Consider the following 16,753-nt stretch of genomic DNA (forward strand, 5'->3'; position numbering starts at 1 on the left):
TGGGATGAACCTTTAAAATTTACTGTTGTGTGTGTGTGTTAGTTGCTCAGTCATGTCTAACTCTTTGTGGCCCCATGGGCTGTAGCCTCCAGGCTCCTCTGTCTATGGAATTCTCCAGGCAAGAATACTGGAGTGGGTTTCCATTTCCTTTCCAGAGGATCTTTCTGACCCAGGGATCTAGCCTGGGTCTCCTGCATTGGCAGGCAGATTCTTCACCATCTGAGCCACCAGGGAAGCCAAAATTTACTCTTAGCAAGTTGTTAATATGCAGTAGTAGTTATTATTAACTGTGCCGTATATTACATCCTCATGACTTACTTATTTTATAACTGGAAGTTTGTATTTTTTTACTGTCTTCACCCATTTTGCCCACCCCATACCCCTGCCTCTGGCAACCACTAATCCTTTATCTACACAGCTTCAATTTCTCTCTTTTTTAAAGACATATGCTTTCATTTGCAGTACTTCAATATACTGTATACCTCAGTATATTACATACTGCTCATATGTAGAAATACCATATTATTCAGCAAAAAATAGAAAATTTTTATATTTTTATACTGTAAAAGCATATTATACCTAAAAGTTAGCAAGAATTCTTTTATCAGATACCTTGTTTGTGTCACCCATATCTTTATGCTCAGTTTCTTTTAATCTCATGGTACAGGAGACAAAGGATTACTAACAAGTTGCTCAAAGATGACAATTTACATTGCTAACCAAGATTCAGTTACAGTTTTTAGTTTGTTAACTCTGTGAGCAAGAACTCTGGTTATTTAAAACCATTCTTCCTGATATTTGTTGGCTTTTGTGTATATTACCGTAAATAGTACAATAGGTGGCCACTGCCTTCAGCAAATAAGGTGAGTTTAATTCTGAGGTTGATTTACGTTTATGTGTTTGTTAAAATTGGCCATTTTAAGGGGCTCCAGAAAATATACCTAAAAGCAGACTATAGGATGAAAATGTATCTACAAATTTATCTACATATCTGATAGAATGTGCTGGTAGAGACTGTGTTTACATTTTGGCTTTTTTGGAGGTGAAGGCTGGTAATTATACATTTGCAGCTGTGCATTTCCTTAATGATAATATCAGTGTTAAAAATGAGAATCTACTTATAGGTTAGAAGTCCTCTACTGGCAAAATCAGGTTGTGTAAATTCTTTACCATTGGGTCATTTGAAATCTAAACTACAGCAGAGCCAACAAAAGGCTGTGGGAGAAAGAAAGGAACACACAGTTATTCACTTTCCCCTCCTATAGTTTTCTTATTTTGCACAGCAGATCCCAGTATGTGCTAGTGTGCTTTATAACTTTTGGTGGAAGTCTTGTTCAAGATACAAAGAAAAGAGCTCCCTACAATTTAAGATTCTGTCAGTGTTCAGGTGTAAGAATGTAGTTCTGATGTCAGGCACAGATAAACGGGTTAAAGGCAGAGCTAGTTCTTTCTCTATTGCTCTGTTTATATGTTTTCTTGTGCTGTTTTGCTGATGAACCATTTTCTTTTTGTTTGAAGATAGTTTATATCCTTGTTCGTTAAGTAACCTCAGTAGCTGAGAGCGCAGAGGCTTCAGAGTGATGGTGACACTGAAGTTATTGTACGTTCTCCTTCCGTTGTTGCAGTAATATATAGATGGTAGTAACATAATGACCCTTATATGGAATTTGTGTAGTTCAGCTGGTAAAGAGTCTACCTGCAATGCAGGAGACCCCGATTCGATTCCTGGGTCAGGACATTCCCTTGGAGAAGGGATAGGCTACCCACTTCAGGATTCTTGGGCTTCCCTGTTGGCTCAGATGGTAAAGAATCCGCCCACAATGCAGGAGACCTGGGTTTGATCCCTGGGTTGGGATGATCACCTGCAGAGGGGCATGGCAACCCACTCCAGTATTTTTGCCTGGAGAATCCCCATGGGCAGAGGATCCTGGCGGGCTACAGTCCATAAGGTTGCAAAGGGTCAGACATGACTGAACGACTAAGCACAGGCAAAAAGTAAGTAGGTATTAACTCATTTAATTTACACAGCAACCATATAAGATAGATATTATTATCCTCATTTTACTGCTGAAGCATTAAGGCACACAGAGATTTGTAAATTGACTACTCCAAGTACAGCTAACTAGTAAGTGGCAGAGTTAGGAACTGATCCGAGGCAGTCTGGCGCCAGGGTCCTTCCTCCTAGCCGTTATCCTTTATTGTTGTACTTACTTGACACCCATTTAAGTAAAGGGAAATGTGAGATAAAAAACGTTCTTAACATCTTTGTGGGCTCTGTGGAACTTATTATTTGTTCATTCAGTGCTCCCTGTAGAATCAGTGATTACAGACAGAACATTTAATCTAAAGCATTCATCCCTATTTTCAAACTGGTATTTTCAGATCTGTTCTCCATCTGAGACCTTGCATTTAGAAAAAGTACACTTGAACTTTTTAGTTGAATTGGCAGATCAAGAGCTTACAGACAGGATATTGCCTCTGAGTATTTAGACTGTATTTGCTGACCCCCTGAAGCAGTAATTTGGCACAGTGTTTCTGCTAAGAGTTCAGCAGTATTAGGGGTTTTGACTTCAAAGTGTGTATATGTGTGTTTTATATATATCTTTGTAGATAGACCACTTCTCCACAAATGGAGCCAATCTTACATAAATTCTGAAAACCTTTCAGAGCCATTTAAACCCCCAAAATATCTAAGCATTTGAAGTAGAACTATGTGCAACGCAACATGTTACCTTTCTGGAGACTTGTGATAAGTAGAGTAAATAAAGCAACCTGCCCACTTTAAGGGCTTGAAGTTCAGGCCAGAGAACCTCCAGTTTATCTTGCAGAGTTAGTTCTTATTTGGGCACCGATTTACATATACTTTTTATCTTTAAGTCTGAGTTAGTAACCACTATTTGATAAAAAAAACAAACAAACAGTGCTCTGATTTCTTCTGCGTCTTTTGTCTTGGATTATGTGGATCTGGCTGAGCTCTGGTTCGAACACATTTCCTCTGGTGGTTTGGGTCAGTCAAGTGTTTGGTTGCAGTGAGCAATAGATCATCATTTCTGCCCGTGAGGTGTGCATCTTATGGAGTAGATGACTTTCTCACACTAATTTTCTTTCCCCTAGGTTTATGAAGGTCTCGACATTATCACCAATAAGGTTTCTGCCCAAGAGCAGAGGCTGTGCCAGCACCACATGATCAGCTTTGTGGATCCTCTCGTGACGAATTACACAGTGGTAGACTTCAGGAACAAAGCAACTGCTCTGATATCCTTTGGGGAGATAGCAGCGAGGCTTGGTGGCTGCATGGCAGCCCAAGCCAAGAAAGACCTTTTCTTTGTAGTGACAGTTTCTCCTGAGCAGAGATACCCAAGACAACAGTAGCATCCCCATCAGAACTCTTTGGATTGAAAGATACAGTGTCCTTGCTGCTGAATCTTTTCCTCAGACTGCAGGGTCAGCATCACTTAGGAGCTTATAGAAGTGCTGAATTTGGGCCTCATTCTAGACCTACTGAATCAAAATCTGCATTTAACTAGAGTCCCAAGTGATTCATAGGTGTATTAAAATTTGGAAAGTGCTGTTTTAGTGGAGAGAACACTGACTTAGGAACCAGAAAATCTGTGTCCTAGTTTTAGAACTGCCTCTCTTGACCATATAAATGTCATTTCATTGGGTAAAGCATTTATCCACTGAGCTTGTTTCCCATCCTTTAAATGGGGATAAGAAATTAATTTAGAAATATAACTGGATTATAGTAGGAAAAAATAATTCTGAGTAACACCAAAGAAATTTTGGAAAAAAGAATAACGTGAGAGGGCTGCCCTTATATTTTAATGTCCAAACTGCCTTTACTATCTGGACTCCTATATATTAAAACATATTGAAAAGTCATAATAGTTGTCATAGCATGAAAATTATATAATACTAGACAAATTTATAGCACAGATAAGAAAAGCCAGATACAACTTGAAGTTGCATGTTTGTGTGTATGTATGTATTTTATGATCAAGGTGACATTTCAAAACAATGAAGAAATAATGCAGTAGTTTATAATTTTTCCTGGGACAGTTAATTTTTTTTTTTTTTAAGTGAAATCAGGTCCTTATTATATGTGACATAAGTTCCAGATGGATTTCAGAATTAAATAAATGTCTTTTTTTTTTTTAAATGAAACTTTGAAACAAATGAGATAACATGTAATTGAGTAGTTATGTGATATTCCAGTAGGGAAGGACTTTGTAGTTATAGTCTTTTTTTAAGGATTTTTTAATTCAACTTTTTCTTTTTTATTGTGTTAAAGTGTATGTAAAATTTACCATTTATAAGTGTAGAGTTCAGTAGTCTTAAGTATATTCACATTGAGCAGCCGTCACTGCCATCTATGCCGATAATAGTCTTTTTTTTTTTTTAAGGAAAATAGCTAGATGTGGATATATTCTTGTATTACCAGTACAAGAATTTGTATTGGTAAGAGTACTGGCTTCCCTGGTGGCTTAGACAGTAAAGAATCTACTTGCACTGCAGGAGACCCAGGATCCGTCCCTGCGATGGGACGATCCCCTGGAGAAGGAAATGGCAACCCACTTCAGTATTCTTGCCTAGAGAATTCCATGAACAGAGGAACCTGGAGGGTTATAGTCCATGGGCTGCAAAGAGTCAGACATGACTGTGTGACTTACACTAGCTACTAGCCATTGGTAAGAGTGTATTTCAACTATTTCAATTCCTATGTTTTTATCCTAAAGAAACCTTGCCACAATTATACCAGGAGATAAGTGGTAGATCTCATTTTAACAACATTATTGCTCTTAACAGCAAAAACATATAAATACCCAAGTTCCTACTTAGAGAGGAATATATAAAATGTGCCTTGTTCATTTAAGTACTTTCTCAGCAGTGAAAATGATGAAGTTGTAGTCCCATGCATTATGGAGGAAGAATCTTATACTTAATTAAAGGGAGGACATACAATTTGTTTCTCTTTTTAAAAAATGGACATATTTCTTATAATCCTTGACTGGTAATATCTTTTTCCCCACCCTACCCCAACCTCTTATAGAGGGTTTCTGATAGAAAAGAGGTCATCTATCTCTGTGCCCACAGAGTGGCTGGCAAAGGGATGAAGTGTATAAATGAGTCTTTATCTGGGTTGAAAGTCTCTTTATCAGTTTCCCTCAGAAGCACAGTTCCTCTTAAAGTAGATATTATCTTTTTAACAGAGATTCTAAAGAGAAGAATTCCAAGTAACAGGGGTATGAGAACAATAATGATTAAAGTAAATTGTGTGCTTACTCAGTAGAAAAAAGTATTTCAGGCATTGTCTTATTTTATTTGCATTGTCACATGTAATGCTCATAAGAGCTCATGAGAATTTTACAGGTGAGAAGGCTGCGGCTTAGACAACTTGAATGACTTGCTGAGTGTTGGAGCTGGTAATTGAAATCTGTTGTCTTTACATCCGATGCTTCCCAGGTCATCTGGTAGAGTTTCAAGTGTAAAATATATACTACTACCCCAGAATGGTGAAGACTGACTGAGTCTAAGAACCACGGCTTAGAGAAACCAGCTCATAATTTGCCTTAGAAGGCAAAGTCACATAATGGATGTCATTTTCGTGGCTTCCTGAGCGGCTGACACTTGGTTCTGTGAGAGTTCTTTAGGCTTGTGCTTGTTTAGCTGATTTGGAACACTAAGCAGGCTTTGAATTTGAGCATCAAGGCTTAGAAAGTTCTAGAACTGGAAGGAATTACTATCATGTGTCTGTCTCTGGTTTTTGCAAGTCCCTCCAGAACTGATAGGAAATGATTCTGAAAACTCATGAGAAACAGTAAAGACTAGTATCAAAAATATGACAAATGAATGTGGTTTCTTACTAATCCCCTACTTCCAAGTGAGTCAGCATTTTCTACTTGTTATTAAATATTTTGATGTCTTTCTTAACGTTCACATTGAAGATATATTTGCCCGAGATAAAATTCCTATTGTCGTGGGAGGAACCAATTATTATATCGAATCTCTGCTCTGGAAAGTTCTCGTCAATGCTAAGGTATGTTTAGTTCCCTTGTAGTTCAATGAGGAAATGGGTTCTTCTTTCTTGCCAGCTGATTTTAGTGGGAGGAAAGTTGACTCTTGCCTATTTCTTATACTCAGCAACTGTACTAATTTTCCTACCTAATATTCTGAAGCAAGTGCCATTTCCATATGTGAAGTGTGCTCCTCTAGGCTGGCCTAAGGGCAGTAGGGGCTATATGTGGGGAAAAAAGGTTCTCTGTGGATTCATTAGCATCACCATGTAAGTTAACAGTATGTTAGTCTGATTCAGCATTTCCCGGCTGTAACAATCTATATGTCAGGGAGATACCTGACATCAACCTTTTTTACAGAGGTGCTATTGTATAAGGTGGGACTTTGCAAACTCTTCAGTATAATGTGCTGGAAATTCTGGTCCATTCTCGGGTCATACTTGTTGAGAAGCTAGACTCTTGGATGTGTTAATAGATGTATTAGCCGAGGTAGCTCGTACTTCTGACAAGGAAGCAGTGTACCTGAGTACTTCCCTAGGCAGTAGATCCTCTTTCCTCTTTATTTGCTGTAGCTTCATAGCACTACCGTAGTGTGTTGGAATTTTCTGTTTATGATCTCTCACTATATGGCAAGACCTTCTGATTGATCTCAGTTGTCTTCCTAACACTTAACCAAAGTGCCTGGCACATACTGTGTCTCAGTGTTTGTTGAATTAAATTTACCTCTAAACCTTTGTTTGATAGCCCCAGGAGATGGGCCCTGAGAAAGTGATCGACCGAAAAGTTGAGCTTGAAAGGGAGGACGGCCATGTTCTCCACAAACGCCTGAGCCAGGTTGACCCGGAAATGGCTGCCAAGCTGCACCCACATGACAAGCGCAAAGTGGCCAGGTAAGAAAGCTGGGGCTGCTGACCCCAAGCCCCTTTAGAGGTAGAGGGCAGGCAGTTCTTCAGGGTGCCTGGGTGGCAAGACAGGTTTGGTAATAGCATCTAGTGGAGATTGATGTGTTATTAGCACAGCAGGTTAGGAGACCCTGAGTTACTGCCTCAGTCCTCCCTCAGTTAATAGTTGCAGCCTGCTTTGTTGTGACGTTTAAAACTCATCATGCAGTGCAGTCGTTCCCTGAGGCCTGAGCGCTCTGGCTTCATTTTCTGTTTGGCCTTTGCTTCTATGACAGTTTTCATATGAATTTTTTCTGGCATGCAGCAGTGGCTGAGTTCTGCCCCAGCACACTGCCCACTGGCAGGCAGGTTTTATTTTTATTTTTTTCCATAACTTGATTTATTTACTTGTTTTGGAGGTAAGTTTTATAAATTGTCTTATATTGATCAGCTCACCTTAACACATGGAGACTTTCTTGAAGGGAAGAGAGAGATGATCTTAGTTCATTAACCATGTTTTCTTAGGTTATTTTGAAATTGAAGCCTCTTGTGTTAAGTGTGGTTTTCTCCCTCCCTCCCTAGTATTAGATGGTTTATTTTTTCCTCCATAAATATGCATCTTCATTGGCTCCATATTCTGTTCACTTCTGACCACATCTTCATTTTATCAGTCATCTTACCTACTTTTTTCCTTCCAGTTTTCTTGATATATAATTGACATACAGCACTTATAAGTTTAAAGTATACAGTGTAATGATTAATTTTACATACATCATTACATTATTACCACGATAAGTTTAGTGTACTTATATAGATAGAAAATAAAAGAGAAAACTATTTTTCTTGTTATGAGAACTCTTAGGCCTCCCTCTTAACTTTTATTTATAGCTTACAACAGTGTTAGTTTATTTATCATGTTGTACATTCCATACCTAGTACTTGTTTATCTGTAACTGGAAGCTTGTATCTTTTGACTAACTTTATTCAGTTCCCCCTTCTCCCACCCCTAGCCTCTGGTAACCACGCATCTGATTTCTTTTTCTTTTGTTTTGAAGTATAATTGATCTGGAACACTGTGTTGATTCTTGGTGCACAACATAGTGATTTGATATTTCTATACATTACAGTATGATCACCACTTAGGGGTACTTTTATGCAGTGCTGGAGATGACACCATATCTGGCAGAGTAGAGGCTCTAATGAAGACCTACTATATGGATGTTTATACACTTTAAATATTGTAGCAACATTTGGTATCGATAGGGGTTATGAAATATTCCACTCAAGTGTTCTAGATCAGTGTTTCTTTTTTTTTTTTTCATTTATTTTTATTAGTTGGAGGCTAATTATTTTACAATATTGTAGTGGTTTTTGCCATACATTGACATGAATCAGCCATGGATTTACATGTGTTCCCCATCCTGCATCCCCCTCCTACCTCCCTCCCCGTCCCATCCCTCTGGGTCATCCCAGTGCACCAGCTCCGAGCACTTGTCTCATGCATCCAACCTGGACTGGCAATCTGTTTCACACTAGATCAGTGTTTCTTAAGCCTTCTCTTTTGTCCACTCTGCCCTTGAAGCTTTTTTAGAAAATTTTTTCTCTTGTTGTAACTCCCTTCCTCCCCTCCTTGAAATTTTGATATTAAAGAATAAGATTTGGGTTATGGCTACCCTTTGGAAGGCTGCACGTGATTATACTATCTAAGTGTTTTTTGCCCCCTTGAGGTCAGTATCACCCTGTTAATAATGCATATTCTAGATAAATGAAGTATATATTTTCCAGTATTCAAACATTTTGTTGTAAACATTTAATAGAAATCTTCCAAAACTTTTTTGGAAAACTCAGGGATACTAGATGAACATTCCTTTCTATATTGTTTGATGGTATGATTATCTGTTCCTTTCATTAATCAATTCTTATAATTTCTCTTTGTTTTGCTACTTCTAAAATAGTAATGAGTTGAGGATATATTTTAGCAAGAACAATAGGTTCTGAGCAGGAGTTCTAGAGTCTCTAAAAGAAGATCCAAGGACCTTTTTCATCTTTCTTTTTGTTTGAGGCTGTATATTCTAACCTCCAGATAAGTAAGATATCTATTACTACTTTTTTTCCCTTGTAAGGCCTCTTTTGAAAGACTGGTGATGGGCAAAGACGAGGGGTTTCTACTCTTGTGTTAGGGTTTCAGGAAGTAGAATTGGATCAGGAAGGGATAGATCACTTTCAAGCTGATAAGTTGCAGTCACCCAGAGTGGTAGAGTATAGATTTGAGAGTTAAATTACCTAGTGCTGCATAACATACTAGATACTAACAGAGTGGATGGTGGCTTAAGTATGTGAATTCTTTCTTCAGGGATCTTTGTGTGTGTAGTAGAGTACTGAATTAGTCTGAAGCATTCTTCATTAATTTTAGACATATTTAAACAGGAAGTTGACGAGCTGGATATACAGCATACTTTTGTGCTGTGGGAAAGGCATTCCAGCAAGACTAGACTTGTTGGCTTGTAACAAGGTGTCCCAGCAAGCTTTTACTGCTTACTTGAAAGTGAATATGTCCTATTCTGTTTGTGTAGAAGAAAACTGTTGCTTCTGAACCTAAAGATTTCAGACAATTTTATGTATGCTTAGAAGGGTGGTTTTATTTTTTTTAAGTTTTCTTTATAACTCTTTTCTGTGTAGCTATAGGATTGCTGTATAATCCCAGACCTTCAATGTGTTCAGGGGCTTAAACGGTGAAAATGACAATGAGGCATTCTATAATAAATAGCCTCTCTCCTGTTTTACTTGAGAATTAATATTTCCTAATGGTTGTTATGGATGTGCCTACTCTACTCTTTCAAATGACTTAGGAGCCTGCAAGTGTTTGAGGAAACGGGAATCTCTCATAGTGAATTTCTTCATCGTCAACATGCAGAGGAAGGCGGTGGTCCCCTTGGAGGCCCTCTGAAGTTCCCTAACCCCTGCATCATCTGGCTTCATGCGGAACAGACAGGTAAAAGTCCTTTAGTATCCCAGAGTCCATCTGAGATAAAGCTTATAGTAATACATTGCTGTATATAAAATGTTTAGAGTAAGTCAACTATACCTCAGTAAAATGTTGTTTTGAAGAAACATATATGTTCTTAGTGGCATATGAATGGCTCATAATAAGCGCTAAGCAAGTGTTCGCTGTTAATTTTATTATCATTACCAAAGGCACAGTGTTATTTCCCTGGGTACCGGTCTGGAAAGCAGGTAAAGGTATTCCTGGAATGAGTATAAGATACCAAGGATGAGATAAGATGGGATGGGAGAGGGGCTGCTATCCAGAGAAGATCCAAAGGAGAAAGAGAAGGATCCTGTGGAAGGAGGTCTGACTCTCTGAATTGGCTAGTGCTTTCTCCTTATATAATAAGATGATGTGCCTCATTGTTGCTGTTTTTATTGAATTGCAGAGTTTGTGACTGAATATATAATTATGAATTATTAGATAATCTTTGGACTCTGAACTTTTTCTTCCATTTGAACAAATTCTCTTCTTTGTGGCAGCTTATGCATTCATCATGTATAGTACGCACCTTCGGCAGGCTTGCTGGTTGATGAGTTAATTTGATTCAAGTTCTAGATGAGCGCTTGGATAAAAGGGTGGATAACATGCTTGCTGCTGGGCTCTTGGATGAACTAAGAGATTTTCACAAACGCTATAATGAGAAGAAAGTTGCAGAAAATAGGTGAGAATTTGGCTGTTACTGTCACGTACTCTTCATTCCTTGCTTATGGTCAGAAGACCATAAACGCAGTACTGGCTTTGGATCGACTTGTTTATTAGCCTTCGTCCTTGGCATTGGCTCTGCTTGTAGGAAGGAGGGTTGGTGTACTTGTACAGTTGCAGTTTTCTAATCTCACAGACATTCCCAGGAGTTAATTTTCAATGGAAGTAACCTGGGAGCTGATTGGGGGGGTGTAGAGGAAGGATTTCAGAGAGGTGGTGACTGCTTAGGATCTGTTTCTCCATCTGTGAGGTGAAATGGTTCAGCTAGATCATCTCCAGGGCCCTCTAGCTCTCAGATGCAATGGCTTATCTACTGATGCTCTCTTGTTCCCAGCCAGGACTATCAACATGGTATCTTCCAATCAATTGGCTTCAAGGAATTTCACGAGTACCTGATCACTGAAGGAAAATGCACACCAGAGATGAGAAACCAGCTCCTAAAGAAAGGTGTGAATTCTCCATCTAACCTAGCCTGGGACATCCTTGGGTGATAGAGTGTCCAGCTGATATGGTCAGTAAGAACTGAGGCTGAGAGAGCCCCAAATGGCCTTCAGCTCAGAATGGAGATGTTCACATACCAAGTATCCACCAGCGTGCTGACGTGGCTGGTTGTCTCTGATGCCAGGCTGGCTGGACCTTCCTTACGGCAGAGTGAGAAGTGCTTAGAGGTTCTTATATTCTGCTTTGTCTTTTAGGTATTGAGGCTCTGAAACAAGTGACTAAGAGATACGCCCGGAAACAAAACCGATGGGTTAAAAACCGTTTTTTGAGCAGTAAGTCTCCTTGTTTTTCCTTATGCTCTGGGTCTGCTTTCAATAGAACATCGGCATTCTCAGCTCACCCAGAAAGTAACCTTTAGTTTCTGGATCTGACCTGGGGGATGTTGCATAAGTGATTATCCAGGGGTGTTTTCTTTTGATACCTCAGGAAACATTTCTTCCCGAGGAAGAGTCTGCCTTATGCCTTGAGCACCCGAGTACCGGCTGCAAGCTAGTAAGAGTAAAGTAGCAATATTCTCTTAGCAGAGTTGGTGCTTGGGGCTGATCTTAGTTAGCTTCAGATTTCATACCTGAAGAACAATTAGATGTCTATAGGAAGGCTTTCCTAATTAAAATGGTTTTGGGGCCAGATAAGTAGTATAAAAAGGCAAAACCTTTACCAATTCTCCTAGCATTACTTTTGTGTTCAGATACATGGTGTTTCAGGCTGCTGCACCTCTTAACTTCAGTTGAATAGCGCTTTTAAGGAAAAGGGAAGGAAATTCTCATTCACTGGACCCTGTACTATATCCTTAGCGCTAAATTGGGTGCAGTACATTTATTACTGGGACTTCAAGGTGGGCATTTTTCTTTTCTTTCAGAGGATAAGTAAATAGAGGCTTAGAGAAGTTAAATAACTTGCTCAAAATCCCCTTGCTAATAAGCAGTAGAGTACTGGATGCAGGCCTGACTCCAAAGTCCACACTCAGCTGTACACCCACTGCACTTGTTTCCTTCAGCTATACCTTTAGCTGGATAGCATTAGTATTGGGCCTCGAGTCAGGAGTGGTGTGGTCATGAGCTAAAAGATTAATTTAAAGGAGATTAAGCATAAATGAAACCCTGTTTTTATCTTTTGAGCACTTTTAAAATATGCTTTTGAATCAACTCCTGTTACCCTTGCCACTGAATTTCTGCTTTCAGTTAGTTACAGGTAAGTACAGCCGAGGCCTCCCCCTCCTCCCCAGTGCCTCTGAACAGAAATGCCTTGGTCTGTGTTGTTTGACTGCTGGATCGCTCTCTCAGTTCTCTTTCTCTGCCATAGTTCTCCATGCAGCTCTTCTACTTACCTTGCTTTCTCTGCACATCCTTCTAGATAGAAGTCTTTTTGTCAGCCGAAACTGAAGTTCACTACTACAGATTTCTGACACAGCCTCTTTTCTCACCAGGCCTAACAATTAGTCTGTAACAAAAGATGGGGTTTTTTGGGGTAATGATTTGGAACTTCTTCCTGTGGTAAAGCCGCAACAACCCCCCATCTCTGAGTCACTCAGGGTTGATGGCACAGTGCATCGTATGCTCGTTCCTCATTCGTGTGTGTGCCCACACAGCCCTGGTGCTGGAGTGAAAGGCACAGCTGCCCTATAAATCAGGAACTGTGTGTGATTGGCCAGGGGCTGGTCTGCTGGGATACGGCTCTGGCACAGAGCCAGAGGGACTTCCCCACCCCAGCTTGGCCTTGGAGCTGAGCCAGAAATAGCAGCTGGGAGCCGAGAACTTGTTGAAAGGTGCTGAGACAGGGCACAGAAGCCCAACAAAGGACTTAGAAGGGAAAGGAAAATATAGAGTGGCCTGGAAACAGGTGCAGAGCTTAGCCAAGGCCAGGTGTGCTGTGGATGCTGCCTGCACCCTCCCAGTCTCACCTTTCCGTGTGGTGGCAGGTGCAGCCCAGTCCAGTTTATGAAGAATCTTATTTGTGGTTGGCACAATCAAAAGGCCAGCACCTGCCAGCCGTTGGTATTCCGAGGACTTTGATGTTTTTGTCCATGGGGTGATGCTCTTTACCTTTAGGCAACTGACTTAACCTAGAAGTGGAAGACAATTTAGTGTGTCCTCAGACTGAGGAAGCCACCAGCAGAGGCTAGACATGGTTGGCTCAGTTGGATGAAATGCCTGTAGCTGTACATTTGGCTACCTCCAGTCTTACCTCCATTCAGAAGTAATTCGCCATAGGGTATTTCTTGAATACTTCTCTAGATCTGTTTCTTAGAAACTGGGCTCAACTACTTCACTTCCAAGGCTTTTTTCTAATTTTCAGATTCAGCAGCTCCCTGGCTGATACCCTGCTGTTGCCAGCCCGTGATTATCAGTATGGTATTAATGAGTTTTGTGAGTGCCAGACTGCTGAAGGGAGATACACAAACCTGAGATTAGTGTCTTTTTCTAAAGAAAGCTGTGAACTCTCTTGCCACAGAGTGACATCACCATCAGATGATATGGACCTTAGAACAGGTGTTCACTTCAAGCTGCTAATTTCCCCCTATAAGATGCTGCCTTTTATATTGTAGCCCATATAGTGGCCACTGGGGCTGTTTCTATGTGTTGTTTTCCTGAGTGATCTGGGAGATCCCACACTCGAGACCCTAGATTATATAGCTAGACGTGTTGGCTCCAGACCGATCAACCTTCTGGATCTTTCTTGGACTGTGTGTAGTCGTTTGGTTTGTGTTACTGATTAAAAGGAATGGCATGGTCAGAATGTTTATTTCTTTGGCCCCATATCTTTCCCTTGAGGATTTTGGAGTCCTGGGAGCAGAATAGATTGGGTCTTGGAAGCTGACCTCTCACAACTTTTCTTTGTCGTCATTAGGACCTGGTACCGGTGTCCCCCCAGTATATGGCTTAGAAGTATCTGATGTCTCGAAGTGGGAGGAGTCTGTTCTTGAACCTGCACTTGAAATTGTGCGAAGTTTCATCCAGGTGATTATTAATCATGGTGCCGTCTATTGTCTGATTTTCTGAGAGCTTTGTGTAGCTGACACCTTTGTTGCTATGCTGGGGAATGAAGCATTCTTTTCCATGTAATAAAGCAGAAGGCCTGGCTGCTTTTAGATCCCTGGAGGCTGCGTTTCTACTTTCACATTCAGAAAGGTTGTTGTTAAAATCTGTTCACAGCCCACCTGCTCTCTGGCATGAAAAAAAGGAATCTTGGGAAAATCTCACTCCTCTTAATATCTGAGAATGATATCCAGATCTCTTTGAACAAATGCTTCTTCCCCATCCCTGCCTTGTTTCTTCCAGGGCCACAAGCCTGCAGCCACTCCAGTAAAGATGCCAAGCAATGAAACTGAGAACAAGAGAAGTTATCATATGTGTGAGCTCTGTGATCGAATCATCATTGGGGACCGTGAATGGGCAGGTGAGAGTCTGGGGTAGAACACAGAGAAATCTGTTAAGGGTGGGTCCCACTGACTTCATGAAATTTAAGGGCTTTGGTAGCTTGAATGCTGGAGTCTGCTTGTTTGTAAAAAGATGGCCAGATTCCTCTAATAGCCTGTGTTCAGATTTCATGGAGGCCTTCTCAAACGGAAGAGTTTTCTCTGTATTCTGAATTTCAAAGGAAGATTGTATGCCCTCTAGCTTTGGCTAGAGTAGATATTTTATACTGAGAGGTTGGCAGTTAACTGTCCAGAGCTCCTTTTACTTTTGTAATCCTGCCTTAGAAGAGTTTCATGGCCTCTCATGTTTAGACCTCAGTGAGGGTGAGGTAGGATTTTAAGGGAAGCCAGGCAACTTACCCAAGAGACCAAAGGGGCAGAAACAGCTGGGAGGGGACAGGAAGTGCAGTTACTCCTCCTGAGTACATTCTTCAAAAGTGGTATCTCCAGTAATTTTTTTTTTTTTCTCCAGTAATTTTTAAGGTAATATGTTGAAATGCTGTTGGTTGCATAAACTGTGATGAAAAGTGTTAAGGGGAACTGTGTGGAAGCAAGACTGTCAGATACTCAGAAAGACAGTGGTGAAAGGGTACTCTTCTTTACAAGGTGCTTCCAACCAACCCAGGATTGGCCTGCCGCAAGGTTCTAGTTCCTTGCTTCAGAATCTAGGTCTGTCTTTGCCAGAGTCAGCCACACTGCACTTCTATGTCGGATTTCTACAGTCATTCTGCAAAGCCCAAAAGGGTCTTAGCTGCCAAGCCTTGGATTTACGTGGTATTCAGAAACTTGTTTAAAACTCACTGCTTTTACGCACAAGTAGGACTTGTATTTTACCCAGTGACTGGAATCCTCCTGTTCAGAGGACTGTTTTGCATGGTTAGGATTCTCACAGAAGTGGATTTTTCTCCCCATACCAACCAATAGAACTATGAGTTCTATTAACTGTTAATTCTGGCAAAATGAACTGCATTGTCAGAGTCTGGGGATGGCTGTGATTGCCCAGGCAGCAGAAGAAGCCTCGATTATCGTTGGTTCATAATGATGAAAGGGGAAGAGAAAGAGAGTGGCTGATTGTTTTTTCTAAAGGAAACTTAGTGGTTCGATTTGTCGAATGTCCTTCAGGGATTGCCATAGAGAAGCAACATTTGTGAGCCTTTGTGAGTGGAGCTTGTGTGAGCCTTCTATACTGCCATCTGTCAAGTCCCTGCTCCCATCTCCTGCTGCCGTGGGGAGTCCGTCCAGAGGTCATTTTTTGCCTTAGGCTCTAGCTGGAGACAAAAGCTGACTTTTTCCCTCAAGTAAATTTTTCCCTGACTTCTAACCTCTTCCTTTCCTACTTGGCTTCTAAATCCCTAAAAATGTTTTGAATAAGTGTAAAAGAGAGTTTAATCTCGCTGTCTGTCTTTTTAGGTATTTCCAAATAAGATTTCCTTGAAAAAGAGCAGGCTAGTAAAAAGGAACTTCTTTGAGTTACAAGCTGCTGCCTTTGGGGTGAGAGGTCAGAAATTGATATCAGCTGCAAGTAGCTTTTTACTGCTTCTGTGACCCCTTGAAAGGGACCATCAGAAAAGAATACTTGCTGTGATCTCTCTGTGCATTGTGTGCTAGAGAATGTGAGTGTCTGGGTTAGCCATTCAGATGGCTTATCTGACGTAGGCAGAGGGTTGTCACACCAGGAGGGGCAGCCTGAGCAAGCTGGTAAGAAGTGAGAAGACAGCTCAGGGTACTGTAGGCCTACAATACAGACAAGAATTTGGATTTGTAACTTTTGAGCCGTGTGAGTTGAAATTGTATCTGTAACAGGCAGCCCCATGTGGAAAAATTGAATCTCAAGCCCTATTCTGGAAAATTGGATCTCTTTTTGAGCTATCGCTAAGCCAAAGAACTTACCTGCTGTGTGACCTTGGACAAGATGTAAGACCTCCATGAACTTCAGTCTCCTGTATAAATGAGCTGAATAATACTGTCTCCTAAGATTGTTGTGCAGATTAGTGATAGAAAGCACCCGCAGATAGACATGGTTCATGGTATAGCTCACTCTAGTTTGCTAGCTGGCTGGGCATATGACTTAGTCTTCTTTTAAAAATGCTAAGCAGCTATACCAATACATGTGTTGATCCTGTTATTGTTAGAGACAAGGATTGTATGGTTAATTTTGTATGCTACCAGAATTAATTGTAGAAAATCCTAA

The 16,753-nt window shown here is 40.6% G+C and overlaps 1 protein-coding gene across 2 annotated transcripts in view; it reads left to right on the forward strand.

Moving 5' to 3' along the window:
• TRIT1 (tRNA isopentenyltransferase 1) overlaps positions 1–16,753 on the forward strand; it is a 47,932-nt gene that overhangs the window by 21,257 nt on the left and 9,922 nt on the right. Inside the window, exons 2-10 of one of the 2 annotated variants that reach the window (XM_061122297.1) lie at positions 3,115–3,255; positions 5,939–6,037; positions 6,759–6,904; positions 9,745–9,887; positions 10,494–10,605; positions 10,981–11,093; positions 11,342–11,419; positions 13,995–14,104; positions 14,426–14,543. In XM_061122297.1, coding sequence (XP_060978280.1) covers positions 3,115–3,255; positions 5,939–6,037; positions 6,759–6,904; positions 9,745–9,887; positions 10,494–10,605; positions 10,981–11,093; positions 11,342–11,419; positions 13,995–14,104; positions 14,426–14,543 — 1,060 coding nt within the window. The remainder of the gene's footprint in view (positions 1–3,114; positions 3,256–5,938; positions 6,038–6,758; positions 6,905–9,744; positions 9,888–10,493; positions 10,606–10,980; positions 11,094–11,341; positions 11,420–13,994; positions 14,105–14,425; positions 14,544–16,753) is intronic. The other variant, XM_061122298.1, reaches the window with a different exon arrangement.

This window comes from Dama dama, chromosome 20 (genome assembly GCF_033118175.1).
Source record: "Dama dama isolate Ldn47 chromosome 20, ASM3311817v1, whole genome shotgun sequence".
NCBI lineage: Eukaryota > Metazoa > Chordata > Mammalia > Artiodactyla > Cervidae > Dama > Dama dama.